Source organism: Pocillopora verrucosa, chromosome 8, assembly GCF_036669915.1.
Source record: "Pocillopora verrucosa isolate sample1 chromosome 8, ASM3666991v2, whole genome shotgun sequence".
NCBI classification, from domain to species: Eukaryota; Metazoa; Cnidaria; class Anthozoa; order Scleractinia; family Pocilloporidae; genus Pocillopora; species Pocillopora verrucosa.
The window spans coordinates 16,979,338-17,007,307 of record NC_089319.1 but is presented as its reverse complement, the minus strand read 5'-3'; the positions used below and the strand labels follow the sequence as shown (position 1 = coordinate 17,007,307).

At 38.9% G+C, this 27,970-nt stretch overlaps 5 protein-coding genes across 5 annotated transcripts; 4 read left to right on the top strand and 1 right to left on the bottom strand.

Moving 5' to 3' along the window:
• The first annotated feature begins 3 nt into the window (after positions 1-3).
• Positions 4-8,694, top strand: LOC131776664 (cyclin-F). The gene is made up of 18 exons (XM_059092880.2): positions 4-284; positions 474-580; positions 753-820; positions 1,237-1,436; positions 2,024-2,074; positions 2,484-2,744; positions 3,159-3,232; positions 3,574-3,616; positions 3,731-3,852; positions 4,217-4,297; positions 5,072-5,114; positions 5,281-5,328; positions 5,502-5,572; positions 5,671-5,732; positions 6,294-6,381; positions 6,758-6,817; positions 7,189-7,228; positions 7,483-8,694. The coding sequence occupies exons 1-18, from the start codon at positions 165-167 to the stop codon at positions 8,116-8,118; spliced, it is 2,175 nt and encodes a 724-aa protein (XP_058948863.2). The 5' UTR covers positions 4-164; the 3' UTR covers positions 8,119-8,694.
• A 1,413-nt stretch (positions 8,695-10,107) lies between these two features.
• LOC131776640 (trimethylamine transporter-like) lies at positions 10,108-13,420 on the top strand. Its single transcript, XM_059092859.2, has 4 exons — positions 10,108-10,513; positions 10,651-10,705; positions 11,134-12,796; positions 13,334-13,420. Exons 1-4 carry the CDS (start codon positions 10,108-10,110, stop codon positions 13,418-13,420), a joined length of 2,211 nt encoding a protein of 736 aa, XP_058948842.1.
• Positions 13,421-14,982: 1,562 nt separating this feature from the next.
• On the bottom strand, positions 14,983-17,516 carry LOC131776693 (uncharacterized protein C2orf73 homolog). Its single transcript, XM_059092922.2, has 2 exons — positions 17,339-17,516; positions 14,983-16,083 (listed from the first exon to the last, which is right to left on the bottom strand). Exons 1-2 carry the CDS (start codon positions 17,395-17,397, stop codon positions 15,360-15,362), a joined length of 783 nt encoding a protein of 260 aa, XP_058948905.1. The 5' UTR covers positions 17,398-17,516; the 3' UTR covers positions 14,983-15,359.
• A 57-nt stretch (positions 17,517-17,573) lies between these two features.
• On the top strand, positions 17,574-22,830 carry LOC131776672 (intraflagellar transport protein 27 homolog). The gene is made up of 7 exons (XM_059092890.2): positions 17,574-17,616; positions 17,834-17,913; positions 18,469-18,528; positions 19,366-19,425; positions 19,999-20,116; positions 20,635-20,744; positions 21,523-22,830. The coding sequence occupies exons 1-7, from the start codon at positions 17,583-17,585 to the stop codon at positions 21,619-21,621; spliced, it is 561 nt and encodes a 186-aa protein (XP_058948873.1). The 5' UTR covers positions 17,574-17,582; the 3' UTR covers positions 21,622-22,830.
• A 1,195-nt stretch (positions 22,831-24,025) lies between these two features.
• On the top strand, positions 24,026-26,479 carry LOC131776639 (uncharacterized). The gene has a single exon (XM_059092858.2). It carries the CDS (start codon positions 24,026-24,028, stop codon positions 26,477-26,479), a length of 2,454 nt encoding a protein of 817 aa, XP_058948841.2.
• Positions 26,480-27,970: the final 1,491 nt, after the last annotated feature.

Genomic DNA, 27,970 nt, shown 5'->3' with positions numbered 1-27,970 from the left:
ACGGTATCAAATCTCTCAGAAAACCAGCCGTTGCATGTGCCTCTCTAATTCATCGGTAGTTTGGGACAGAATCTGTGCTCTAAACAACAGATTTCCTTTCTAAGAATAGTTATAAATTAGTCGCTATCGTCTAGCACAAAATAGTTTAGCCGCGCTTTCGAAAAATGAAGCTTCGAACGCGAATTCCATCACGAGCGAGGGCCTCACTTCTCGCCTTACCAGAGGAAGTCATCCTCCTCATTCTCAAGCGTTTTACAGCAAACGAATTAATGAATCTGAGAATGGTGAGTAGACTCGGCTAACCCTTATTCTAAACAGATGCGAGGTCCTTCATTTGTTTTATCCAAAACTATCCAAGGCTGTATGACCGTTGGAGAGTCGTTCGCCGTACAAACACGGTGGCCTTTCTCTGACCGTTGATCGATCGTTCGTTTTGTTGTTGATTTCCCAGCTTTATTTTCTCCATTTTGTAGGTTTGTTCTAGACTCAAGATACTCGTAGACGAATCATCCAGCCTCTGGATTTCAGCTTCTTTTCTTGGAGTTTGGCCATCACTCAAAAATCTGCCTCTTCTTCAAAGGTTTGTTGAACGACTCGTGTAACGGAATTCGGTTGCTTTGCGCGTCATTCGAATTTCCCTCCATTTCCAACGAGTGAACTCCACTAAACAACAGAATAGACGAGTCGTGTTTGATCCATCATAAGCTTTTGTATGTGACAGTTTTATGTTATTTATTCTTAATATTTTATAGGGCAGCCAATTTGGGGAATCCAGAAGCTCTTATCAAGCTTGGACTCGCTCATTTGTATAACGAAGGAAGTATGTGATCATTTTAACGTACAGTGGAACGCAGGACCTTCTGTAAATAGCATTACCCCTAAAGAAGATTAATATAATAAGTATAATGTTTTTCTGTCATAGAAAATAACTGAAGCGTCATAAATTTTGAAATGATATTTGAGAAAACTAAAATATCCGTCTATATTAATTACCCTTTTAAATATGTCAACGTTATAAGTGATTTGATTAGACAGTATTTGTTGTATCGGTTAAAACCACGCGTGCTATTTTTGTTATAGATTTTATCATACACGACCCTTAAAAACGAGCACAAAAAAAATTATTTTGAAAGAGATGAACATGGTATATAGTATTCTTACAAAATGTATCACCTTTCTGAGCTACAACAGCTGATTTTCCAAAATTTTTACACCAATAATAACTGTCAATTTCAGTTTCAGAGAATGGAGAGAAAGGTGTCAATGCAAAAGAAAACGGTCGTCTGGCGGCAGAATTCTTCTTTAAAGCTGAAAGTACCATTCAAAATGGTGCACCATTTACATGGTTTTTTGTGCGTCCTCCATGGGCACCTTCTGGTGTGTGCTGTAAATCCTGTGTGTTCAATAGTATGGTGGAGCTCTGTTCAGATCCAGTGGTGAGCTATACAGTTTATGGGAAACATATAGTTAGGAACCAGTAATCATTTATTGCAAAGTAGGGGGGAAGGGGATAGTCATATATGAAATTGACTGCCAATGAGGGCGTATTGTATGAATATTACAGAGCTCTATGGGTGGATCAGGTAAATATTATTGGGATGTAGCCAAAATCCTCTGACCCTCCACCCTCTCCCCCCCCCCCCCCCCAAAGCATCAAATAATGCCTGTTCTCTTAGTCCTTTATGTTATGATTCTATAGTCATTTACAGTTTCCCACTCTGCCAGAGATTCTGCTCTATCTACCAGTGCCAGGCTTCTTTCCCCCCCCCCCCTCCTCCCTTGAAGGTGTGGAAGTCCATTGCAGATTACCCTTAGCATTTCAGTAGGTCTCCCTGGCAGTTTTCTGTCAATTATTGATACTCTCAACCAGAGAGAGGCACCACCAGTGTCATGAATCTCTTTCATGAACACAAAACAATGACCCCAGATTCTGTAGACCATTCAGTGGGGAAGACTAAAGAAGTAATTCTTACACACTTTTCCCCCATAACATATTTAATAAGTGATATTTATCTATTTTCAGGTCAATAACTCAATGTTGTACAGTGTAGGAAAAATCCTTAGTTTGCATGAGGTATGTAATTGCACAGAGTGAATCCTATTTTTAAAATTTCCAGCAGGTCAGAATACTAATGGCTAAGCATCAATCCTAGACTAGATCGCAGTGTGCTAAGCAATGTATCAGTCAATTAGAAGCTCCAAGAATCCCTAACCTGTCAATCCCTGTACACACTGCTATTGAGAAATTTGGGAAGGTTCCTGTATATAAGTCAAAGGCAATGGCCCAGATAGAGCCTAAGCTGCCATAAAAGGGGCACAGCACAATACAGTCCCTCAATGCAAGTTGAAAGAGACTGAGTTACATCAAGCCAGATGGGAAAATTTTGGCACTAAGTCATGATATTTGCACCTTAATGCAGGCCAAATATTTTCCTTTCCAGCCCACCTCTTATGTCAATAAGTACATTTTACTTATATTTCAGGATGGGCAGAAAAAAGAAGAGAGTCTGCAATGGCTGAAAAATGCTGCAAAGCAAGGGTCTTGTCATGCTGCATATGATCTATGGAAATTAAGATTTTGCGAAGGTCCAATGGAACCTTACTCAAAACTGGAGAGACTACGTGAACTGCGAGACTGTGCCAAAACCAGTCATCCTGATGCTCAACTCACCTTAGCCCTTGAATATGCTAAAGGAAATCTGGGTGGGGTCACTAAAACACAAGTGGCAGAATTTACATTACAGGTAAATCCATGCACAAACCTTAGTATTTTTCAAGCTCTGGTCAAAAATGATCAAAAATGATCACACTTGCATACCACTGTATGGAATGGTTTATATGTTCCATTTTTTAAAATATATGCCATGATCCTGTGAAATATCCACTTCACTTGTGCCCAGAAATGTATGCAACGATGAAAATTGCAGATTTAACAAAATTCCATGAAACCAAGGGAATGTTAATGAATTTGACAATTTTGACAAATTTTTTAATCAAATTCTTCAAAGCAAAATCAACCTGGCAGATTTGACAATTTTTTCACCATATTCATTACTGCATGTATTTCCAGACATATGAAATAAACTGCCCTGTAAAGGTCTAATGTGTTTTTCCTTTTTTTTTTTTTCCTTTTTTTTTTTTTTTTTGCTTCCATGCAGTTTGTCTCAAGATCCAGGCCACTTAATAGCCACAAGCTTTTTAAGTTTCAAACTGAACTGAATAGCACAATGAGGTAAAGATTTACTTCCATACATAGATTAAGTTGATCACAATGCATTGAATTTCAACCAGTGTTCTTTAGTGATAGTGATGCATTTCAAATAAGGTTGAATACGTCTTTAGATGAAACATGGCCCTGTAAAGCCTGAAGACATGAGGCTAAGAGGGAGACATTTTTTGTGCTTCATTACATCATCAAATTCTTAAATTTAATTTTTATGTTAACTTTTATATAAAACTACCAACTTTGTCTTGATACCTTCATTTTCTATGTGGCTGGCTAAAATACAATTGTGCCATTGTTACCGAACTCTGGTCTCAAAGTTCAAAGTAATTTTGCTTGTTGACTTTCAGATATATCTTAGTTGACTGGCTTGTAGAAGTAGCTGTGATGAAGGTATTTGTAATTTTAATTTACCTCTAAGTCTCCTGAATTTAAAGTGTGATGTGACAGATCTGACATTGTGAGTCAACACTGCACTCAGACATCCACTTACTCTTTGTCAAACAGGATTTTCCGAGTCAGATAGTTCATATCGCTGTTAGCTGTGTAGATCAATATTTAATGCAACGCAAAGTGCAGAGATCAGAGTTGCAACTTCTTGGAATCACCTGCATGTTAATAGCAGCAAGGTATGTCACATCTCTTTAAACTGAAGCATTCTTTTGTACTGGTAGTGAACCAAGCTTACAAAAATGCCCTCATTATTGATGCTGCTGCATGAGTGTTTTTTTTGTGCACAAGTACAATGCAAGTTTAAGGCCTTGAAGAAAGCTAGCCAGCATGAGTTCTGTAAGGGATCTGGCCATTTAGTAATAACAAGAGAGCCCTTGCAGACCTCTCTCTAATTGCAATTGCTCATCAGGTCTCAAACTTTTCTTAGGGCAAAGAAACACTTGTTTTGAGGTAGTAATAATGACAGCTTGGTTACTTGCTGTACTGAGCCACATTGTTTTATAGTTTTATATCTGATCTTAACATTTACAATCTCCACAGGTTTCAAGGAACAGATATTGTCACCATAAGGGAAGCTGCCTGGTTAACTGATGGCACCTACAAGTATGAAGAAGTAGTAAGGTTAGTTTGACAATACTGATACTGTTATTTGGAATGAGAAGATTTTCAAACAATACTTCTGGAAATGAAGGGTCCATAAATAATGTTAACCGTTGAACTCCTAAGATCTCATTAGGTATTTTCCTTACAGTCTGACATACAGTTCTTGTGATGTTAGTTTGAAGATTTTGGTATTGGATCAACTTATAATTCCCTCACTGATATTTTTCTCTATTCTCATCACTTGTCTGCTTGACATTGTATTGATATTGTAAGGAGAAATTCTCTCTTGGTCACTCCTGGGAGTTAACCCTTTCACTCCCAAGATCTAATTAGTAATTCTCTTTACTATCTGCCATACAATTCTTATGATGTTGGTTCAGAGAATTTGGTATTGGATCAACTTATCATCCCATGATTGACATTCCTCTCTATTCTCATCACTTGCCTGCTTGATATTGTATTGATATTGTAAGGAGAAATTCTGTCTTGATCACTTGTGGGAGTGAAAGGGTTAAAGGGAGAAAACAGATATTCAGGGTGTGCAAGCTTTGAGTGAAAAATATAAGAGGTCTGAGGTTTGACCCTAAGAAAGGGGATGATGTTTTTTGGTCTCATCAGGAGCTTGGGATAAAGAGAAAAAACTCGTGAATCAAGCCTCAAACCCTAACACTCAATACTATAAAGCTCTACCACCAAGCCACAAAGACTCTACATTAAGCCACATGTCTAGACTTCTCATGGTATTGGGCAGTTGTTTTAAAGAGAATTGATTTTTGTTTGTTTCATCTTCAGAATGATGGGTGAGGTGATGTCCTCTATCAAGGGTCAAGTCAGGGTAAGTTTTTCTGATATCTGTTACTAACAGTAGTAAACTTCTTTAGTAACAGTAGTGTAATAACTGTTAGCTGTTTTCCCTCTTGTCTCTGTACATTGCACTTTATATTCTTAGTCTTTAACTGGTCGTCAGATTGGTGATGAGTAATGCTTGGATTTGTCCACAGGTCCTCACCATTCCCGATTTTCTACAGCTGTTTTGTTCCTTAGCAGCAGTAAGTGTTCCAAAGTGTTATTATTTAACTTTTGCTAGGAAGAAACATGCATAGAACAACAGCAATCAGAGTGAATTAATGTGAAAACAATTCAACACATACAAACATGGAATATCTTCAAGTTTCATATGAAAGATAAACTTTATATTTCTGATTGGTATGTTTTATTTCAGGTTAGTCAAAAGACTGAATGTATTGCAGGGTATGTGGCAGATTTGTCCATTCTTCATACAGAATGTGGAAGGTAAGTTTTCCCTGTTAAGTACTTATCAAGTCAGTTAATAATTCCTTCTTTTATTTCAAACATTTACTCTAATTTGTTTTGTATTTCATTCATTTTAGGTTCTCACCAGCTGTGACAGCTGCGTCATCAGTCTTGTTGGCAAATGCAATTCAACAAATTGGTAAGTGTATATAACAACTTTTTACAGATTGAAACAATTCTCATATTCATGGTGGACAACTCTTCTTGATTAATCAAGGTGTTCCAAATTTTCTCAACCAACTGAATACCGCTACTTTTCCCTTTGAATTTTACCCTAAAACTTAACCTTCTCCAAGTACATTCTTCCAAAACAATGTTTAAAGTGGATAGTATTAGGATATCTCTAAGTTTTCAAGCCACTTCCAAGGAGAATGTAAGTCATCATGTATCACCGAATCCTTTCACTATTAAGATGAGTTCTCAAGGTAAATGGCTTGAATTAGTTTTATTCAGGTGTGTAGAAAGTTCTGTGTCACTTCTCACTGATCTCCAGCTACAACATTTTTTTAATGCTGCCTTGTTATTTGAGTATCACTTTGCTTCTTAAAAAAACTACAACAACAACTTTAATTTTACGTTGGACATTATCCCTCAGACTTGTAGCATTAATTCTTATAGAAGCAGTTCAATACCAGATTACTGATTTTGAAAAATATTGCTAATTAAAGGATTATATTTTTTCATTGCCTTTTCACAACAGCAACACCATGGCCACTACACATGCATGAAATGACTGGCCTCAGTCTTGTGGATCTTCAGGATTGTACTCTTCATTTACATCAACAATGGTAACAACTTTTTTCGGTCCGTTATGAAGACTGCTTACATTTATTGTTGATTGGGTAGAGCTAGAGCGAATTTTGATCGAGCGTCGCAAAACCAAAATCACTGTAATCACAACAGAATTTCAGAAAAAGGGAAAATACCTTTGTGAGTCAATGAGAACTCAAAGTGAAACAAAGAAAACCGCGGGAAATTGCGGGCGACCAAATCGTGACTCGATTAAGGTATCTGATTGGTTAAGGCTGGCCAATCACAGAGCGATGTATAGAGAAACCAATGCAAACTCGGATAGCTCGTCAACAACTCGTTAGTACGGTATAAAGTATTTCTTTCTTATATATTGTTCAGTTGATGAAAGGTGTTGTTTCTGATTGATTTTAGCCTAGTTGATGATTGCCCTACAGATCATAGAAATGTAAAGCTGAAAGCTATTAAACAAAGGTTTGTTTTATGCTCTTCTTTCTTGTGAGACTATGAACCGTCCTTACTTTACGGCGAGGTCAGCTACGCTAGTGAAAGAAAAAATTGAAGTTATGACGGCGTGCCAACATCAATTTTTCTCTTGCCGATTTTAATTTTTTTTTTTTTTTTTACTCGCGCGAAGGACTCGAAGAAGGGCTGTTCGTTGTCTTAGTTTTTGTGTTGTTATCTTTTTTCTGTGATTAAGTATTACCTTTACATATGTTGAAAGCCATCTTGGTTTTTTGGCTGATTTATTTGCTGTTTTTTAGTATTGTTAAGTTTAGTTTTTTTGTTTGTTTTGGTTTTGTATTTTCGGTTTTAAAACATTTAGTGCTTCTTTTACCTTGTAGATATTCAGATGAAAGGTTCTTGAAAGTTAGCGAAATAAAGGTATGTTTTCAACTTCGTACATTCACGAATATTAATGCCGCCTCAGATGTGTATTGTGTCATTTGCTAAATTATTGTTTCTTATCCATGCGAAGATTTTTGGCGACAGTTTTGACCGCCTTTACATCACTTCCGAGAAAATCCCTAATTTTATTTCAGCATAGCTACAAGAAAAAATTATTTACCCACTGGAAAGACGGATGACGTTTTTAAAATTAGGTGATCTTAAATTTTTGTTTTAAACATTGTACCCAGGTTCCCAACCGAGAAGAGTTACGTCGTTTTCTCCATTCTGAAGCGCTCTGTGGAAAACGCTCTGTTCGCGGTCAAGCAGTGGCGAAGCATGTTGGGCTTGCGCAGCACATCAATGCTGACGACAGTATTTTGAATACGAGTATCAGCAGTTTGTCTGAGAGTGGTTACGAGGGAGATATGGAAGATGAAGGTGAACATAACATTGATGATCCTCTTCTTGACGAGGAATTGTTTAGTGAGCTAGCTGATGGTGAACACGCCATGTTAAACAAGCAATCAAGGGACTCTTCCTTCCTTAACTGGGAGGATTTTCCTAGAACAAGCTCAACGCCGAGTATTCTTCATCCAGCTGGATTTCAAAATGGGTTTGATTTTGAAGTGCAAGACATGGAGACAGACTCAGAACCCGTGCATATAGACAATGGTATTCACAGCGCGCGCGAAGTGTGCGTGCCAGTAGTTCTAGAGCCAGATGAAAATATGGAGGTAGTGGAAAATTGTGCGAAACCATCGGCTTCAAGTCTGGGACGCAGGCCCTTAAGATGTATCGAGAACAACAATGTCCCTTCTGGGGTTCCTATTTCTTTGAAATCCGAGCGAAGAACTTCTGCTTGGAGTCAATCAGTCGCTCAATGAACTTGCCTTTGTGGCTAGTATTTTGCGCCCGTTTCTTTATCTCTGCTCTTTACTATGGCTTGAATCTTTTGTTTACGAGTCTCGCATTTTTAAATTGTGCGATCACATCGACGAATCCAAGCAAAATTATATTTTAGTGCATGTGTGTCGAAAATACCTATCTATCGGTTCAATAGTTTTATCCCCACATCAATTTTAACCTCAATATCTTTCTAGTGCAAATTGTATAATTGTATATATTCATTAAGGAATCATAACCTACATTTTGGCATACTCAACATTCTACAGTCCTCGACGTTTCTTTGTTTCTCTTTCGTTTTTCCTCTCTTGCACCCCGGCCAAGTCTCCAAGTTTGATCATGAAACTGAGAGGACCGATAACGAGGTTGAAAATGCCGTTATTTATCTTGTACAGAACCAAAAAATAGTCTCCAATTGATATTTTTAAGAGTATGTGTTGCTGTTTTTGGGTAAAGGCCTGCTAGAAAATTAACGGGAGAATTTATTGTGCTAATGCTTACAATGTGGCACTTCGATAGTGTCCAAAAATAAATATATATATATTTCTTAGACTTACTGTGGGATTCTTGTCTTCATTGTAAACTTTTTTCTTTAACCCCGCTATTGATGTTCCTATAGGTTATTAATCAGTCACTTTCCCTACTGGAATACGTAGTCACAGGAGAAAATAAGGGGACAGAGAGAGAAAATCATTGCGTCGGCCGCGAAATGTCGATTCCACTGAAGTTGTTTTTAGTTGCGAGCAGGAAGGGAATTCTGTTTCCTCAGACGTCCACATCGTGGTTTTCTGATATTTCTTAGAAAGCCAGAGTTGTGTTTCGCTTATTCAAAAGTTTGTTAGAGAGTGGCTTCACGAGCTACGTTTCGTTTCAAGTTTCGTGTTCCTTATAGCCCTGAGAAAAAGCCTCCGCCTGATTGAAATTAACTTTGAATCATGCAAAGAAATTTCAGCAGATAGATGTTCACTATTATGCGGACGTCTCGAAAAAAACCACTTCCCATCGAGAGACTGGCAAGCGCCTCCTCTGTCCCACTGTTTTCTCTTGTTACCTGTCAATCGAAGTACAAGTGCAAGTACGGAGCCCAGTTAGTGCCATCTCGTATTTCTCGTCGACTTTTTTTTTCACGACTTCAACTTTTTTTCCCGACTTCAACTTTTTTTCATGACTTCAACATTCCGGCACGACTTTAATTTTCCGCCGCGCCATTTTTCTTGGCACGACTTTCTCTTGGCCTTACCTTCAATAGAATAACTATAATACTAGAATAATCCCTTTGGCTTTGATTCTTTCTTAACCGTCACAAAACTTAAAAAAATTATACTAAAGCTTATTGCCCATAAAATTTGGACAAGGTGACCTTCAATCCTAAGGTAAACATTTGTAGGTACTGTTGAATAACAGACCAGAGAAAGTAGTTCCGGGAAATTAAAGTCGTGGCGGAATGTTTATGTCGTACCGCAAAGTTAAAGTCGTGCCGGGATGTTGAAGTCATGGAAAAAAGTTGAAGTCGTGAAAAAAAGCCAAAGTCGCGAAAAAAAGGTTGAAGTCGTGAATAAAAGTTATAGGCGCGTAAAAAAGTTGACGTCGTGAAAAAAAAAAGTTGATAAGAAATACGAGATGGCATTTATTGGGCTCCGTAACAATCACTGGCGCATGGATCTCCTGTTTCGACAGGCATGTGACTCAAGGTTAGATAGAAGGTAAGACATCGGAATGTCATCACTTTCCAACTGGACGGAATATTTCTTTCGTCAATTGCTAGTAGAACTGTGTAAGAGAATTGATTTTCCATTTGTCTTAGGTGCCGAGATTTACATTGAAATGGTAATTTCTGCAATATCAACCAGTTATTGCTTGTAATAACTTTCACAAAAATGCCTGTGTTGCAATACTCTTATGATCCTCGCTGCTTATAAATAAAAATGCGCATAACATACTTAATTTAAACTCAAGAGGAAAATCGCAGAATGAATGTCAAAGAAAGGGCATCAGAGAAATGTCGATGGTTTCGTTTCAAGATTCCTTGTTGCCAACTCGGCCGACTGAGCTGTTCATTCAGTGTTCGTCTCAACCCAGTTGTTTCTCTATTTTCCGCCCTCATTATTTGGGCTTTTGTGGTATGGTGCGTATTGGAGGCGAAAGCGGCCAACGAAGACATGACCGAATGGCGAAGATGGATAACTTTGAAATGCACCTGGCTTTACATCGGAACTCAAGACGCGTGGGCTTTGTTCATAGTTGTGCTCTATTTCTCTAAGTATTCCAAAATGAAGCTAGGAAAATCGCACGAGAAACCGGAATTCAACGATGCTACGTACTTCACGATGTTATTTGCTGCTGGTATCGGAATTGGTCTCTTTTACTTTGGAGTAGGTAAATAATAGACAAATTAACTGCAGAAACATGCATTGTACGATGATCGTTTCAATATGACCCATGCTTTACGAAAGAGCATTAGGTAGAGAAGTTGACCGAGTTATGTTATTCTATTGTTTTATCTCTGTCAAAAGCGGAGCCCATTTGGCATTATGCACCTGGACATTATGGAAATCGATATTATGCAAGGTAAGTCCTCTCTTAACTATAACAATACTTTAAGACGATGGTTGTGGTAACCTAGAATAGGTCAGTTTACGTCTGCTCGGACAAAAGTAATTCTATTAATGATCCTCGCTTTTTGCTGTGTTCAATCCAAATTACATTTCATTTGCACCGTAATCACTTTTACCAACGACTAAAGATAAAACTTACCTGAATTCTGACCCCTCCTGCACATGGCTCTGTGATATCCCTATAATTCCTCCCCCCTCCTGGCAGTTAATTGGCATTCATTTTTCTACAGTCCACCCCCCCATCCCTTTCCTCTGAAAACCTTGTGATCCCCTCCCCCAAAAGAGACCTCCAACCTCCCCCCACCCCCTTGCTCGGTCCCTGAGGTCATAAGTAAACAAAAATACGAACCACTGATATTCAAACATTGATCTTTCCGTTAGGTATTCCGACAACCAACAGGCCCAGGATGCCATGAACCTCACTTTCTTTCACTGGGGAATTCACGGATGGATTGTCTACGTAGTGGTTGGACTTCTCCTAGCCTTCCTCAGCTACCGAAAGGGTCTTCCGATGACAATGCGATCCTGTTTCTATCCTCTACTTGGAAACGGAATATTCGGATGGGTTGGCGACTTCATCGACATCCTATCAGTGGTGTGCACCATGTTTGGGGTCTGCACCAGTCTTGGTCTTGGTGCCATACAGCTCAACGCTGGTTTCAGACGACTCAACAAGAACATCACCTTCAGTACTACTAATCAAATCATCACCATCTGGGGAGTAACAGCCTGTGCAACTTTATCTGTCATCAGTGGTTTGAAACTTGGCATCAGGCGGCTAAGCGAACTATGTTTTGTAATCGGTATGATGCTGATGTTGATTATTTTGTTCTACGATGATACATGGTATCTACTCAACCTCTATGTTCAGAGCATTGGATATTATCTCCAGTATGTTGTACAGGTTGGATTCCACACAGATGCTTTTGCACAACTCGGTAATGCCCCAGATAAACTCGAAGCCGCTGAGTGGATGAATGACTGGACCATCTTCTACTGGGGTTGGTGGATTGCTTGGTCCCCTTTCGTTGGAATGTTCATCGCGAAGATTTCACGAGGCCGAACGATCAGAGAATTTATCAATGCTACCCTCACTGCACCTATCTTCTACACCTTTCTGTGGCTCACCATTTTCGGTGGAGCAGGGATAAGAATGGAACGAAACGCAGCCTTGGCGAACGTCACCTGCTCGTCGCCATTCGGAGGGAAAACTGCCACAAAGTCATTTCAAGGCTTTTACCGACTCTCCTGTCGCCCAAAGAATGACATGTGGTTCGACCTGATGGACCAGTATGGTGACCTTGGAGACTTCTTGTCCATCGTGTCCTTAATTGGTATAATTCTTTACTTTGTCACCAGCTCGGACAGTGGTTCACTGGTCATAGATTGCCTCTCTGCCAACGGTGATCCCGACCCCCCCATACCCCAACGTATCTTTTGGGCCCTGACGGAGGGTGCTACCGCAACTGCTCTGCTGTATGCTGGAGGGACAGATGCTCTGAACGCCTTACAAGCAGTGTCCATTGTAGTTGGCCTTCCTTACACCATCCTATTGTGTTTCATGTGTGTGGCATTGTGGCGAGCTGTTCAAATGGAAGATGGCGACTTGGATGCAAACGGTCCACAGTTCAACGTGACTTTGTTCCATCCGATCTCTCGACCTTCCAGTAGAGGTTTCTTCAAACTTTTTCTCGCCATTGTTGCTCCCTGGTACGTGATAGCCATTGCAGAAGACAGGAAGAAAGGCATTAGCCCCTTAGCCTTGGCCTGTCGCATGGTCCTCATGGGTGTGCCATTTTATTCCTGGATTGCCATGATGGTAGCAGAGTTGATTCCAGTAGAAGGAATCTCTTATGTCGGATGGGCAGTTCTCTTTTTGTTCTTTGGTGTAGCAACAGCCATCAGAACGGGAATGAGATTAGAGGATGGAATACATGGCAGCATGGCAGAGGATTTCTTCGTCGTGATGTTTCTGTACCCGTTTGCAGCTTTTCAAATGGATCGACACACATCGCATCATCAAATGAAAAAGAATGCAGAAGACGTAGAACAGGGAAAGGCCAGCGACAATCCCTGTTATGAAGGCGGCTTAGATGATAAATCAGTAACAACTGCGTTGTAAAAGCCACGAAATTTGTAAACAGTTTTGGAGACAGATGAAAGAACTAAAGCACATGGACTGAAATTTTTTGATCGTTGTTGACATGTGCAAAGTAGTGTGAAAAAGTGTATAATCTGTATAATGAACACCGGAAGGCGAATTTCTTTTATACAGAAGATCAGAAATGAACGAAAACACTTTCTTTCTATATTTACTTCGTCGAAATTTTTCCTCGCAGTATTGTGAGGTCGGCGCTTATGACGACCTCTGAAAGCGGATGGTCAGTGTGAAAGTGTGAAAACATCGCAGATAGTAATATTCTAGACTAATGCAATGGTGTGGCGATGGATTTGATTCTAAAGTTTGATAACCCTTCGAGTTCTTTGAACAATTGTGATACATACGATGATGAATAATCTAGTAGAAAATAAAGTCTGTGACGAAAGCTTTTCCTCACCTTTATATTTTGAACAAAGGCAGTACTTAATGAAAAATAGTGATAAAGTTTACAATAGCTATGCGAGAGCACTTTGTAGACTTTGTAATTGTGTATCGGAAACGAATTAACACTAACCACGAAACAGCCAAGCGGAGAGGAGGAATTTCGAACATTTGATAAGGAATAAGGCAGAAGTCAAAGTTACCGCGGGCGTGGGAAACGCGAGTTAAGGTCCCCATGCGTATTTGTTGTCCATCTGATTGGATAAGAAATATGGCGCGAATTTTCAAGGCCGACCAACTGCTTTTATCCCGGAGCTTGGCGTTTGATTTTTACTAAGTTCTCGATGGAAAACATTTTAACTTTGCGCATGTTTAATCGTTCATTTTAATCTGGGTTAAGCCGGCAGTTTCAATCTCGTGGCTAGATAAAACAACCTTTTCCCTTCAATATGTCTTGAGCATGTCCGATTTTGGGCGTGGCTATTGCTGTATACTATTTAATTAAGTTAGGCGCTGCCGAAGTTTACCTCTCTTAATATAACTCACTTTTGGCTTTTCTCTCAAGATGAATTCATGCGCCTTTCCATTGTCAGATAAATGCATCTAATCAGAACACAAATGTATATCAAATAATTTCATTCTCCAGTTGTACGCTGTACATTTCCGGGTTTCGAACTGTGCCTGATGATTGGAAGAAATTCCCTGCTCCTCCAAAGTTACCATCACCCCGAACCTTTTAGAATTTTCTGAAAATAAAGGAGCTCTGATATTTACAATGGCGCTCACCACCATAAGCGCAAATTACTTTAGGTATGAACGTTTGCAAACTCGATGCTTCCGGTTTGAAATACAGAGGAGATGAACAGTTTTCAAAGGAAGGAGTTTTGCATTAACAACTTGGAATAAGGGAGAGAGCTGTTGGTCTAAAAATAAGTAGGTGGCATATTTAAATATGGGAGTTTGGATGACCTGTTTCTCTACCTTGCAAATGAGGTGTTGGGAAATACTGAACAAAATGAAATGAGATGTCCTTGTTGGGTTGCCTGTTGACTTCAAAATTCAGTATAAATGTCATTTTCACCCCTTAACCTTTAAAACCCTAGGAGTGATTAGCATCTTATTTCTCCCTACAACATTACCTCTGAATCACACATCAAGGTCATGAGAATAAAGAAATTGGTCACCAGGGAAGGAATCTTTTGATTGGTAAACAAATTCTCCTTGTCAGCACCTTAGGAAATGTATAAAGAATAGTGTGGAGAATTTGCATACTGACATTAGGGTGTGAAGAGGTAACCTGTAGGAGTGACCAGCATCTACTTTCTCCTTATGGTAACACTGCAGACTCATTCATTGAGATTACAAGGATTAAGGAAATGATTGTCAACCTAAGAGGCTTTGATTATTAAACAAATTCTCCTTGCTAGTACCAAAAGGAACTGTATAGAGAGGAGTATGGAGAATATGGAAACTAATCTTAGGGTGTAAGGGCTTCATTAATAGCCCAGTTTCAGTAACAGCCTGAAACAAAAACATCCCTGAGCATTGGTGATAAACTCCTCACCTGGAATTTTGGTTGTTATTTTCTCCTCAGAAAAAAATTTCCTCTGGCTGGCAAATAGCTCAAGTGATAAATTGAAGTTTTTCATGTTCAAATCAGATTGACTTTATGAAAGCTTGTGCTGGAAAAAATTTTTAATAATAAGCTTTGTTTGTTGTTCATAATTAGGGGCTGTTGGTAAAATTTGGTTTAACTCTTTCCCATACCTAATTCACAACTTTTTATTACTGAAAATATACTGTTTATCAAATATTGTTGGTAAATACAGCATGAACAAGTATGAGTTTTAATAAAAACTAGTACAAAATTGAAAAGAGAAAAAAAATGATTCCTAAAACATTTAGGGTTGTGGGTGGAATAAAATAATTTTTAGTTCAGAATTAGAGTTTCACTAGGTTTTATACTTTACAGGCACCACAACCATACCATTTTAATGTAGTCAGATATTTGCTTCTAATTTCAGTCACTTCACACAACTTAAAGTTTGTAATTTTGAGCCAAGACTCAATTTTCATCAGATGAAGGAAGGGTCCCTTCTGGATCATTAACCTCTACAGTTTTCTCCCCATTCTCAGCATTTCCTGTGGCAGGTTGAGCAGTCTCTGTATCTGCCGATTCATCTTTCATGTATGCATACTCCACAGGCTTGCTACCTTTCCTATTTTTTCTGCCAAAATCAGACACAACCTTCCATATAAAGCTACCATGTCGACGCCCTCTTATTGGGTGACTGGGATCCAATCTTGAGTTAAACTGATGTTCATAAGAGATTTTCTCTACAACCTTTGGTGTTGTATGTCCTGTTTTATATGCAGCTTGAGGTAGGATCCCAGAGGCCCCTGCAGGTACCACTTGCAGGGCAAGGTTACTGCTGTACCTTGTTATCTTTCCAGGGGAGAATGGTGGAGGACGATAATCTGAGCGCGCAGTTGAATCAAAGCTTTTTTGAGGGATCCTGGTGGATTTTTCTGGCAATTCTTCTGGCCACCATGATGGGTATTTCACGGGGGAATCTACACTGGTCTTCACATAACAGATTGGCTCACAAATAAATCGTGGATTTTGGCGCAAAAAAGTCACATTAGTGGGGTGAGGTTTATTGTTTGGACCAGACTTTGTACTCTGTTGAGGGGATAAAATTGCATGTCCAATATAATGTGCATCATAGCTTGTTTGACCAGGTGAATAGTTAACTTGCAGATCAGCAAAAACCCTGGAGGTGTCATGACTGCAAATAGAATAAAATCATTAAATTGTAAACAAAGGTCGTACCCAAATATAAGCATAACACACCAATGACCCTTATACCCCTAAGAGTTACTGCTTCTCATTTCTCCTCACAGTATCACTAATGAATCAGATGTAAAGGTCATGAGAATAATGAAAATAATCATCAATTTTGGAAGTTCTCATTTGTCAAACAAATTCTCCATGTCAGTACTATAAATTTAAAAAAAACAGTGTGGAGAATGATAATTCTAATGTTAGGATGTACAGGATTACCAGTGCCAAAGATGATATGTGGAAAATAAAGTTTTTAGATAATTATCTTATTATCAAAATTAATAGTATATAGCTATTCCACAGCTTTTAACTTACATCTTTTTATGAAAAATTTTGTACCAAATGGTATCTCCACTGATCTTTCTGTTTGAGGTAGATCTTAGCATCATAACTATAATCATTATTGTAAATTCTGCTGTTAACGATCGTTACTTTATTATTTATTTCATTATTTTTATTTTTATAATTATTACCTCCAGACAAGTGTCAGATTAAGATATAAGTACAAAGAAAACGGCCTGGAAATTTTTAGGCCAAGAAGCACAAACTCACCCAAGAATTTTGGAACAATTTTTGCCATCGTTAGCAACCTCTTTCTTACACAACAGGAAATTTATCCAAAATTCTACTCGATCGAAATGAAAAGCAACAGCGAAGTGGACTCGCACCCCTTAACACTGCGACAAGACAACTTAAAATATTTCCACATTCTATTCTATCAGCAAAATAGAAAGTCCAGCCGGTATTTCGAAATAATTAAGACAAAAAAATGAATAGGATTAATTAATTAGCATGACCTGTGCGAAATTAGGTAGAGAATTACAACTGGAATAAAGCCTGGGTTTCACATCATAGAGGATATTTTTAAGAACTAAAGGCGTTTTATGTGACTACGACTGTTGAATATTGTCATGTTTACGATTTCATTGCACAGGCCCTTGCAGGTTAAATGAAAAACCTCAATTTGTTAGGATACAGCACTAGGAGAATCGAAAGGCGCGCGGTGGCGCCAGAATAGACCTGTATGCTTTCCCTTCCCTTTCAACGACAACTTGAGATCTAAAAGTAACACTTTCCTAATTGAAGATGAATGGTCAATTACCAGACCACAAACAGTTCTATTTACCTTAAGAATCCGAGAAGATTTTACCCTAAATATATTAAATATTTAGAAGAGAAGCGTTCGAAGTCAAACTCACCGTGGGTAGCCGTCTACCTTCTTTTTACGAGCGATCGGAGGCAAATAAATGCTTGCCATCCAAAATTTTTGCTAAGTGGACAATCTAGAACCTCAAGTGGATTCTATGGCAAATAAATTCATAGTAAACTACCGATTGTTTGGTCGAAAAACTAAAAGTCACTTCAGGTATTTCTGATTACAAGACGTCGTCCCGGTAACCAGCTGACTTCCGCTACACATAGCGCTGGCTCGCAGAAAACAAAATGGTGGTTCTTCGAGCCCAAGTAATTTTTGCAGGTGAAAATATAGATTTAGCTTTGAATTGACGAAGCTTTGCTTTATCTTAGCACCCAACGCCTTTTTATATTCATGTTATTAATTCAAAGCGTGTGCTTATATCGTTGGTCATTGTATCTTTGTCGATGTGGTGTACAGTAACATTACAGCTACATCGAAAGGAACGGTTTGTGAGCTGATTCCTGCCAATAAAATATATTTTATATCTGTGTTTCAGGTGACCCATGTGTGGGTAAGAGTGCCCTAACACAAACATTTCACAGCGATGGTACACACTTTCCGAAAAATTATACAATGGTAAGCTTTCTCTATAGTTTTGTTATAAGAGGATCATGATTCACCAAAAAGGCTTTATTCATGACGATATATCTCTCAAGTTATATGTAAGCTCGGGGGTTATCTGGTCTTGTGAGAATTTGATTACTTGAACCTCACGAGTCCCATGAATATTGTGTTGGGCAAGGAATAGGGGGCTGCATAGATTATTTGAGTAAAATTGGTATCAAGGGATTGATTATTTCTTGATGCAGATGAAATTTATGAAGATTGGGCACCTAAGGAACAAGGAAGAAGGTCTTTCAAGAATAGTCCATCTTGTTTACTTCCCACCAATTCCTTTTGTAGCTGATCCTCCTTTAGGGAGCAGGGAAAACCTGTGTGCTGTGGCCAGTTTTCTTCCTTATTCTGTTGTTTTCTGGCTAGACTCTGGGTTGAAAACTAAGATAAGCTTCAAACTGTGGCTGAGTCTGTATCATATACAGACTGCACCCTAATAAAATTGCACCAAATGAAATTTTGGTCATCCTTTTTTTCACTTCACATAAAAATCAAATGTTTGTAACTCGTTTTCAGACGGCAGGAGTGGAAGTGTGCATTAAGTCTGTTAACATCCCAGAGACTTCTGACAGTGTGGTAGGTCTTTCTTGATAGCAGAAATTTGTTTTTACAAACTAAAATTTCTAAATCAAATGAATGTAAAATCTCTAACCCATAACACAAAGTCACCAAGCAATTAATGTTTGGGACAAAGACAGTCTATATCGTTACAAGATTACTTAACAACTAATATTTTCACAAATACACAACTCTTATTTGATACGTTTAAGCTAATAATAAAAGAATAATCAAACATAATATCAACAAAACAAAAATTCAAAAGGCCATCTGGAAGAAAACCCAGATAGATGCTTACAAGGCAAATACAATTGATGTATATGTGCTAGCAAGCTGAGTAACAGAACAACTGATCTGAATTACTGAGTAATAACTAAAGCACCTAAAAACTAATCCAGACATCACTGTACTTTTACTAGCAACAGGAAGCTTAACTAGCAGGATACGTCACTCTGCTGGTGTTAAATTACTTGAACTAAGTAGGAAAGCTTGATCACAATTATGATGCGAGACTATCTTTGCTATGTTTGTAATTTAAAGAAGCACGTCACCCAGAAATGGATGATGTTTCCCGTTCAAGAAACCCTCTGGAAACACAAGGGTTGAGTCGGCTGCTTAACTCTTTGACCTTTAGAGTGACCAGCATCTAATTTCTCCTCACAATATCACTTCTGAATCATGGTCATGAGAATAAAGGAAATGATCAACAACTAAAGAAGCTCTTGATTGTTAAACACATTCTCCTTATCAGCAGGATAGGAAATATACAGAGAACAGTATGGAGAATATGCATACTGATGGTTTAAGGGTTAAGAGAGTTTCCACAGGCTTTTTGACTTCTATTATTTTTGCTAGGAACTCTACATTTATGACTCTGCAGGAAAAGAAATGTTTGCAGACATAGTACAACAACATGTAGGTACCTTTATCGTGAAAGCAGGCAATTTATTATTGAATCAGATGTGTATACTTTAGATATTCTGTCCATGTAGGACTATGCTAACTTAGCATGTATTGTGGGTGTTGTCACTCAAAAATCTACCTGCTAAAACAAAGGACAAAGTTTTAGCTGTAATGGTTGAAAATTTTAATGGTGTGACACAATGCCTAGACAGTCACTTGGACTTCATGGTAGCCTTGAGCTAGAAATACCATGAAGGATTTGATAATGTAGCACTCTATACATGGGCCAATGCATTATGTGGTGAGACTTGTGATAAAAGTTAAAATTCTTTTGGTTTGTCAGTTTGATATGAACCAAGCAAGAATGAATAATCCTTCCATATCAACTGAATGTCTCGTCAGTTTTTTCAACCAGGTTAAAATTGATCTGGTACTGTATTAAATGAATGTAGCTATATCTTTACTTCACTCCTCAGTCATTAGAATACTAGATTTGTAGTAGGGGCTAGGTTGTAACTTGCCCAGTAAAAGATGACCAATTGCTCCAACAATGTCAATAAAATTGTGTTATTATTGCTCATGCAGTGGACACAGCCAAACATGTTCCTTGTGGGTTATGATGTGACAAATGAACAGTCATTTAATGCCTGTAACAAGTGGTATGAGAGATGCAGAGCAAAAAAACCAAACCAAAGTTTACCAGGTGAGTCTCTGAAATTTACATAGATGCAATCAGCAAATTAATAAGAGAAGCCTCAAATGGTTGAGTAAGTTGCAGTTAAACAGAATCAGATGAAAATGTCCTAAACTCTTTAGAAAAATAACTTAAGGCAATAACCAAAATGTATAAACACTAGAAACACAATTTTGAATATGGAAGCAATCTCCACAGCAGTGAACACTACTTAAGCAGTAGTGAAAATAAGGCCTGAAAAAATTCACATCTGTACAGGATTTAAACTCATAACCTTTACAATACTGTGAATTTATAAAAAATCCTGTACAGGCCTGAATTTTTTTCAGGCCCTGTTTTCACTACTGCTTAAGTAATGTTTGTTACTGCGAAGATCACTTTCATATTCATATCTTAAACAGCAGTTCACATATATCATTTTCAGACATTCACAGTCATTTAAACACGTTTTGTGTTAGATGTTAGCCAAGGAAGGAAGGCAAAATTATGGTGATGCCTGACTTAACAAATTTTTATTTGATTTCAAGGTGCCCTGGTTGCCATTAAAACAGACCTGAAACAAAGACGATTAATATCAACAAAACAAGGCAGAGATCTTGCCACTTCTAAAGGGCTTGAATACTTTGAGTGCTCTGCGGTAAGTTGCCTCTCCTTGTATACTGAAAATTGAGCATAATGACAGTCCCACTTACTAGTAACAAAGCCTTAGAGGTAAACCTCAAAAGATGAAACTACACAAGGAATCAACAATATTTCTCACATAAACACCCATTGAAAATTTGAGATGGCATTGGTGTTACTTTACTTTGCTCTGTAATTTGTCCTGAGAAACTTGTGCCACTGCTGTTATAGCCAATCAGATACAAACTTAAACCAACCACAACTTGGTCACTCACGTTTTCCTGTGCACAAGGCAGTTTGCTTGTTTTTATTTTGTGTTCCCCTTGGTCCTTTGGGGTGTATTCCTTTCTTCTGATTGGTCATTCTGATTACTTTATTTTTGGTTTTTATGACACTCCATCTGAAAGAGCTATCTTCTAAAGTTCCCTTTAGCCTGCTGTTGTTTCTGCCGATAAAATGTCATCAATTTTATATTTAGGAAGTAGTTAGATATTTTTATGGTGGGGATTATCTTAAAACCTCAGTTACAAAAAATTATGTAAAATAATATTCTTGAACAAATTTTCAAGTGCCATTTTTTCAATAGGAAAAAATTGCACTGATGTGAAATTTTCTTTATGTTCTGTTCAGACCATGCACTGCTTGCTATGAAGTGTATTTTCTCCTTATGATTCCATCTGTGGCATATCATTACTCCTCTTTGTGCTATACCATCCCAGATTCCTTCCAATCGACTTTCCATGGTGGAAACTCGTTTCCTCAGAACATACTTTTTTTCCCTTTTATTTTTCTAGAAAGACCATGAGAACGTGGAAGCTCCATTCTACTACTTGGCTAAAGAGTTTCACAATCTTTACAAGGAGAAAGTTGAACAGATGAAGACATTGACATAGGACTTTCATTTTTGTCTTGTTCTCTCCTTGATGAGAGGGGAGGTCGATCTTTTCATTGCACAACTTTTATTTATTCCGAAAAGCGTTCTTGAAAATAGAAGTGTCTACCTTTCTTCAACTCAAGGGACTTATATTAGGGTTTAGCTTCTTGAGGATATTTCAGCCCAATCTCTTAAAGTTAGTTTATTTATTATTGTTATTTTCTCATGTAAAATACTGGCAAGTTCTTGTTTATGTTTAGTGTTTAAGCATTCTGGGAACGCATGTAGCTACCATTCTACTCAATCCATGAGAACTGACTCATAAGCTATGTTTTCACCTTGCTTGAGGCAAGGTCCTTCACGTTAAAAATGTTAAATGATATTGATATATAAATGTATCACTATTTTAACACATTTCTGTAAGGTCCAAAGAGATTATATTAACTGATACTCTCTTAGAAGAAGATCGGAAAATGTTGAAAAAGCAGATATAAAAACCTAAGATAGCGTTAGTGATCATTTTTTTAACCCTTTCCATCTTAGCATTTGTGTTCATATTCTCCACACTGTCTCTTTACATTTCCAATGGTAATAACAAAGAGAATTTGTTTGACAATCAGGAGCTTCTTAAATTGGTGATCATTCCCTTCATTCTCATGACCGTTACATTATATTCAAGTGTGGTATTGTAAGGAGAAATCAGAAGCCGGACACTCTTAGGGTTTATGGATTAAAGAAGTTTCGATTATCGGTCACAAATCCGCAGGCTTGACAGTTTGAACTCCATGACACAGTATGATGTGCCGAGTAAAAGCACCATTCAGTAGCTATAAATCGTTTAGTTATTGCAGTATAAACCATAATATACGTTTCCTTCAAATGTTTTAATTAAAAAATTATCCTCGCGAGTGGACCCCAGATGCAGGAAAGAAGCCTGGAGGCTTCGTAGCTCAGTTGCAAGTAGCGTCCAACTAGTATCCGGGAGGCATGGGTTCGAATCCCGTGCAAGCCTGAATATTTTTCAAGGGGGTAAGTTTCTAAAGAAACTGTGGTGCTGCGTTAGTGGGAGAGAATAACATGGTAATTTAATAAAATCAACTGAGTTGATTACGTAACTTGGCCACCGTAAAGAGTTTCAAAGTTGACGTTTCGAGCGTTAGCCCTTCGTCAGAGCGAATGACGCAGTTGTACTGCAATTCAAGAAATTTCAGAAGAGAAACATCAAAAAATGTTCGGGGTAATTTAGTATTATCAAATAAGTTGATAGCATAAATTGGCCACCGCAAAGAGCGAATGATGAAGGGCTAACGTCCGAAACGTCAGCTTTTAAATTCTTTACGGTGGCCAATTTACGTTGTCAACTCATTTGAGAATACTAAATTACCCTGAATATTTTTTAGGCTTTTTTTCTGAAAGTGCTGGAATTGCAGTCCAACTACGGGGATCATTTCTTTGTTTGATTTCCATCTGCAGGTCAAATGAAAAAAAAAAATTATTACTAGGTGTTAGATGAGTGTTTACAGTATTGTGGGGACAATATCTTGCGTGTTTAGCTTGTCTTTGCGAAAAGGTGATATGAGACGATTAGCATCGATCCGAATTAATTATTTTGGTGTGTTAATTATTTTTTCACGGACAAACACGATCAAATTTGGCTGACACTGAGCGATCTTTGAATAACCTTGTTGTCAAAGGTGAGAGAGTAGATACCTGTTTTTTCCTTCGCTTGAGGACACTTTTAATACATTTTCTTAAGGGTTCTTTATCATGTTTTGGAATACCAAAATTTTAAATCAAAACAGTTCTTATCTCTGTTGAACTCTGAAGAACTTTGTCATTGTTTTGGAGAATAATAGGTCGTTACCATTTGTTGACAATGTGATAACGGTTAACCTTTACTCCTCGGAAAGTACACCACTAGCTTTACATTATTCATGTTTTTTTCCTTTTCGGGACATTTTATTTGGAATAGATAAAATCTAATAAAGAAACAAGTTTTGACTCCTTTTCCTCGAGTTTCAGCTCGATGATCGTTTACGCTTGTTTGAGGGAAAGCTGTTACCGATAATTTATTCAAAAAACGCTTCAGTGAAGGATTAACCTCGTTGCTTCTTGCTTCTAAACTGATATTTGAAAACAATGATTTCTGTTTTTGAGAGACGACAGTTACATGCAGGTGGCTAAATTCTCGCTATGTTTTTTGTTTTTTATATTTTGGAAAAAAGAGAAAAACCCCTGGGATTATTTTGTTCATTCAGATCTCACTAATTATCATGGCTAAACCATTTGTTGTTGGCAACGCTACGTTACTGTGTTCCCGTTGGTTATCACATGATCGCATCAAGAACTCCTTTTCAGTGTGACGAGAGGGTGTTCTTAAGCACGCAGACTAAATATTTGCTAACAACTTGACTGAGGCAACAATGGGATGTGGGTCGTCGAAATCCGTCGAAACTGCTGTCGTATCTACAAATGAGGGCCAAACCGAGCCGTTTATACGCGAAGTCAACGAAAACATTGAATCAAAGCCGAACTCTCTTAGCAACAAGCCGCGAATCTTTTCTCATGAGGCCGAGCTTACAGAAAGCGTAACAAATCCCCTATTTTCCATCGGTGACCGCGTTCATGTTTCTGGATACACAGGTAGTGTGAAGTTCATCGGAAGTCTCAGCGAACTAGGCGATGGTGACTGGATAGGAATTGAGTTGGATCGAGAACATCCACAAGGAAATGATGGGTTATTTCAAAGCATCCGTTATTTTACGTGTAAACCAAGACATGGCATGTTTGCTCGACCGTCCAATGTGTTTCCCCACACAGATGTGGATACAATTGAGGAAGCCGCGAGTATTAATCCTCGAACAATCGCTTTCATTCAAACCAGCATGCGGCGATTTCTTGCCAGGATTCGACTGGCAAAGTTTCAACAGCGCACGGGAATCGAGAAGCAGATCGACGCACATGTGTTAGCGACACCAGAGGAACAAACTGAAAGCGTCGAAAAACTGAGCGTCTATCTCACAAGTCGGTGGGAGGGAGACAGGAACAAAGCTTACGCGATTTTCCGCTGGCTGAGTTTCAATGTCGCCTACGATGTAGATGGCTTTTTTGGAAGGACAGAGAAAAAGACTTGCGATTCCGCAAGCGTGTTACGCCACAGAACATCAGTGTGCGCTGGTTATGCGAATCTATTTGATGCACTTGGTAAAGCTGCGGGTCTTCAAGTGCATACCATAAATGGCTACGCCAAGGGTTATGGCTTCGAGCCGGGCCAGCAGATTAAAGACACAAATCACGTGTGGAATGGAGTTCAAATCAACGGTGAGTGGTTCATTTGTGAGCCCACATGGGGTGCTGGTTACCTAGGAGCCGATTTGATGTTCCATCGCAGCCCAGACGTGTCCATGTTCCTGATGGACCCCGAATTTGCCATTTGCAGCCACTACCCATCCGACGAACAATGGCAGCTCCTTGAGAAACCCATCAGTAAGGAAGAGTTTGAGAAGTTGGTCGTGCCTTCTGGAAGAATTCACCAAATGGGAGTGGAAATTCTCAGTCACAAGGAAAGCATGTATGATATTGATGATGCAGATCACATCGAAATGATGTTCTACTCTCCATCGTTGAAGATGCTACGAGGTGATCTGAAGGACTTCTCAGGAAGAGAATACGAAGGAAGAAGATGGACACAGATTCTGCCCTGCGGAGTGAACCAAGTGAAGCTCAAAGCACAGTTCCCTGCCCCAGGAAAATACAAGCTGAATTTGTACGTAAGGGACGAGGTGACCCATACTAAATGGCTTAGTGGAATAGAGTACATTATCCAGGCCAAAAGAGGAACTGAGAGAAATCGAGGCGGATTCCCACAATTAGGAGGTGAGTTTTACGAAGCAGGATTCAGTCTTGATTATCCATCCGAGAACATTGTATCCGACGACGGAAAGGCTTGCATCTCATTACAGAACTTTAACATTCAAATTTCTCACATCGTGGGCCAACTTGACCTGGTGGGAGAGGGGAAACGACTCAAAAAAGACTTCGCTGGATTTTCATTTTGCTACTCAGAGAAGACAGAGAGTGGTTTTCGAGTGATGGTGCATTGCCCACTTGCAGGGGAGTACACTTTGAAAGTATTTGCCAAGTATTATGGCGAGGGAAAATCAGATACGTTTGTGTGTACCTACTACATAAATGCACTCGCTAGTGTAGAGCCTGTACCAGGCTTTCCGCGATTGTCGGACAGCTTCGTTTCGTGGGGCCTGGAGCTCAAAGAGCCCCAGCACAATATTTATGCCCCGGATGGACGAGTCTCCATTAAGCTGAAGGCCCCGGAGAATGTATCAGTTGTTGGTTATTTAATGAAGGACAAACAACATCTTGACAACAGTTTGTGCTTCAGTAACACAGCGGAGTATGTTGGCACAATTCTGGCTCATGCGCCTGAAGCTGGCGTTTTTCAGCTAAATGTGTTTGGTAAAAAACCTGAGAGCAAAGACAGTGAATATTTAGCAACATTCATGATCAAGTCTGATCAAGCAGCAAACTCAAACCCAGGCTTCCCCTACCTGAAGGACGAGTTTAAGGAGTGGGGACTAGAGCTGATAGATCAGTTGGAGAACATCGTTTCACATGTCAGCCATGTTAAAGTCACATTTTCTAATCCTCATGGTATCGCTTTAAAGCCATGGCTGTTTGATGCCAATAATAAGCAGATTGGCAACTCTTGTCCGGTGGAAACCGCAGACGAGATGACCGTCATAACATGTGAGCTGCCTAAAGCTGGGAAGTTTAAACTAAATGTTTTTGGGACAAATTTATCTATTGACAGCACAAAACAAGTGTTTCTTTGTACATACAAAGTATTATACCTAAGCTAACTAAACCAAATGCGACTTTAAAGACCAAAAACATTTCGTTAGTAAACAAATGAAGCACATTTCGTTTCAGGGACTCAGCGTCATTTATCGCCTTGCAGGGGGTCGGAGGAGTCTGGTTGTGCCACAATTAAATTTTGTCTGTTACCCCCTTAGGCTCTGTAGTATTCTGATGCTCCCCCCCCCCCCACTTTCCTTGAGAGTCAGTTTTCTATAGTCCCCCCTCTTATAGTCTGCTTGTGACGACTGATCCCCCTTCCGTTCACCCTGAAAAACATGTGAGTCCCCCAAATCCCCCCTCCCCACCCAAGCGAGGAAAAATGACTATTTTTAAGACTCCAATTTCACAAGTTGCCTAGAACATTTATACTCCCGTTTTTGTCAGTCTGGCATAATTGTCATTGATTAGAGAACACACGAAGGAAAGTCTTTGTGGTCTTCAAAGCGATTTAAGGTAACTAAGTTGCTTCTCAAAAAATTGTAAACAGGTGAACTTTTATCAAGTGTTTCGCGTAGAATTATTATTGAACAGTTGTATGCGTTTATCATTTATTACTTTGCCTCTATTTTTCCGTTATTAATTTACATTTATTTCCAGTAAAGTTTGATCCGTAATCCCAAACTCCTGAACACCCACATCCTGATTTTGCCAAAGAAATACATATGGTGACTCCCGCTGAAATGACCTGCATATTTATGCTTTCTCGTGTTTGAAGTAGATGTCGCAATTATTGCCGATGGCCATCGTACTTATAAATTGACACAAGGTGAAAAATATATAGGAAATGAAGCTTTTTTAGTGCTTTTGTGCTTCATGGCCGCCATTACATTAGTTAACCTTGCTGTTGCTCTTTCAGTGATCATCCATGACTGATCATGGCGATCGACTTATTATGTTGCTATTAGCAACGTTCCCTTTTTCATCAGAACACAAGAACAGATTATTGAGGTGCAGTCGTTCTCTCACGCTACACTAAACAAGCGACGACAGTGGCCATTTGTTTCTTTCAGCCGACAATGGGATGTGGACATCAAAATCGGTCCAAACAGTCGTCGAAACAACAAATCACAGTCAGAATACGAACTTCGAATCAAAACCGACAGCACTCGACGAAAAAGCTCCTGAAACCAGCCTGACTGAGGGAGGTGAAAATCAATTTTCCATCAGCCCCGAGTGCATGTTTTTGGATACATGGGTGCTGTCAGGTGTATCGGTTATCTAAGCGACCCTAATGGCGGTGAGTGGAAAGGAATCGAGTTAGACCATCCACATTCACAGGGGAACGATGGATTCTTCGATGGAGTTCGTTATTTCACTCGTGAGCAGAGGCATGACATGTTTGCTGGACCGTCGGTGGTATTTCATCACAAAAATGCTGAAAATGTTACTGCAGCAACGAATATTTCTTTGGAAACGATCGCTTTTATTCAAACGAACATTCAACGTTGCTGCCCTTCAAATGTAAATTACTTTGTTACCATGCTAACTAGATA

What these genes read in the sequence shown, in the direction of transcription:
- LOC131776664 (XM_059092880.2), top strand. Translation starts at nt 165, where the DNA reads ATGAAGCTTCGAACGCGAATTCCATCACGAGCGAGGGCCTCACTTCTC. An exon ending in AAATGCAATTCAACAAATTG is followed by an intron (nt 5,733 to 6,293) that starts GTAAGTGTATAT and finishes TTTTCACAACAG; the next exon opens with CAACACCATGGCCACTACAC. An exon ending in CTGAAAGCTATTAAACAAAG is followed by an intron (nt 6,818 to 7,188) that starts GTTTGTTTTATG and finishes TTTACCTTGTAG; the next exon opens with ATATTCAGATGAAAGGTTCT.
- LOC131776640 (XM_059092859.2), top strand. Translation starts at nt 10,108, where the DNA reads ATGAATGTCAAAGAAAGGGCATCAGAGAAATGTCGATGGTTTCGTTTC. An exon ending in GGAAATCGATATTATGCAAG is followed by an intron (nt 10,706 to 11,133) that starts GTAAGTCCTCTC and finishes TCTTTCCGTTAG; the next exon opens with GTATTCCGACAACCAACAGG. An exon ending in TGAAAAAGAATGCAGAAGAC is followed by an intron (nt 12,797 to 13,333) that starts GTAGAACAGGGA and finishes GAACAAAGGCAG; the next exon opens with TACTTAATGAAAAATAGTGA.
- LOC131776693 (XM_059092922.2), bottom strand. Translation starts at nt 17,397, where the DNA reads ATGGCAAGCATTTATTTGCCTCCGATCGCTCGTAAAAAGAAGGTAGAC. An exon ending in AAGGTAGACGGCTACCCACG is followed by an intron (nt 16,084 to 17,338) that starts GTGAGTTTGACT and finishes TTCTATTTGCAG; the next exon opens with TCATGACACCTCCAGGGTTT.
- LOC131776672 (XM_059092890.2), top strand. Translation starts at nt 17,583, where the DNA reads ATGGTGGTTCTTCGAGCCCAAGTAATTTTTGCAG. An exon ending in CAGAGACTTCTGACAGTGTG is followed by an intron (nt 18,529 to 19,365) that starts GTAGGTCTTTCT and finishes TATTTTTGCTAG; the next exon opens with GAACTCTACATTTATGACTC. An exon ending in AATACTTTGAGTGCTCTGCG is followed by an intron (nt 20,745 to 21,522) that starts GTAAGTTGCCTC and finishes TTATTTTTCTAG; the next exon opens with AAAGACCATGAGAACGTGGA.
- LOC131776639 (XM_059092858.2), top strand. Translation starts at nt 24,026, where the DNA reads ATGGGATGTGGGTCGTCGAAATCCGTCGAAACTGCTGTCGTATCTACA.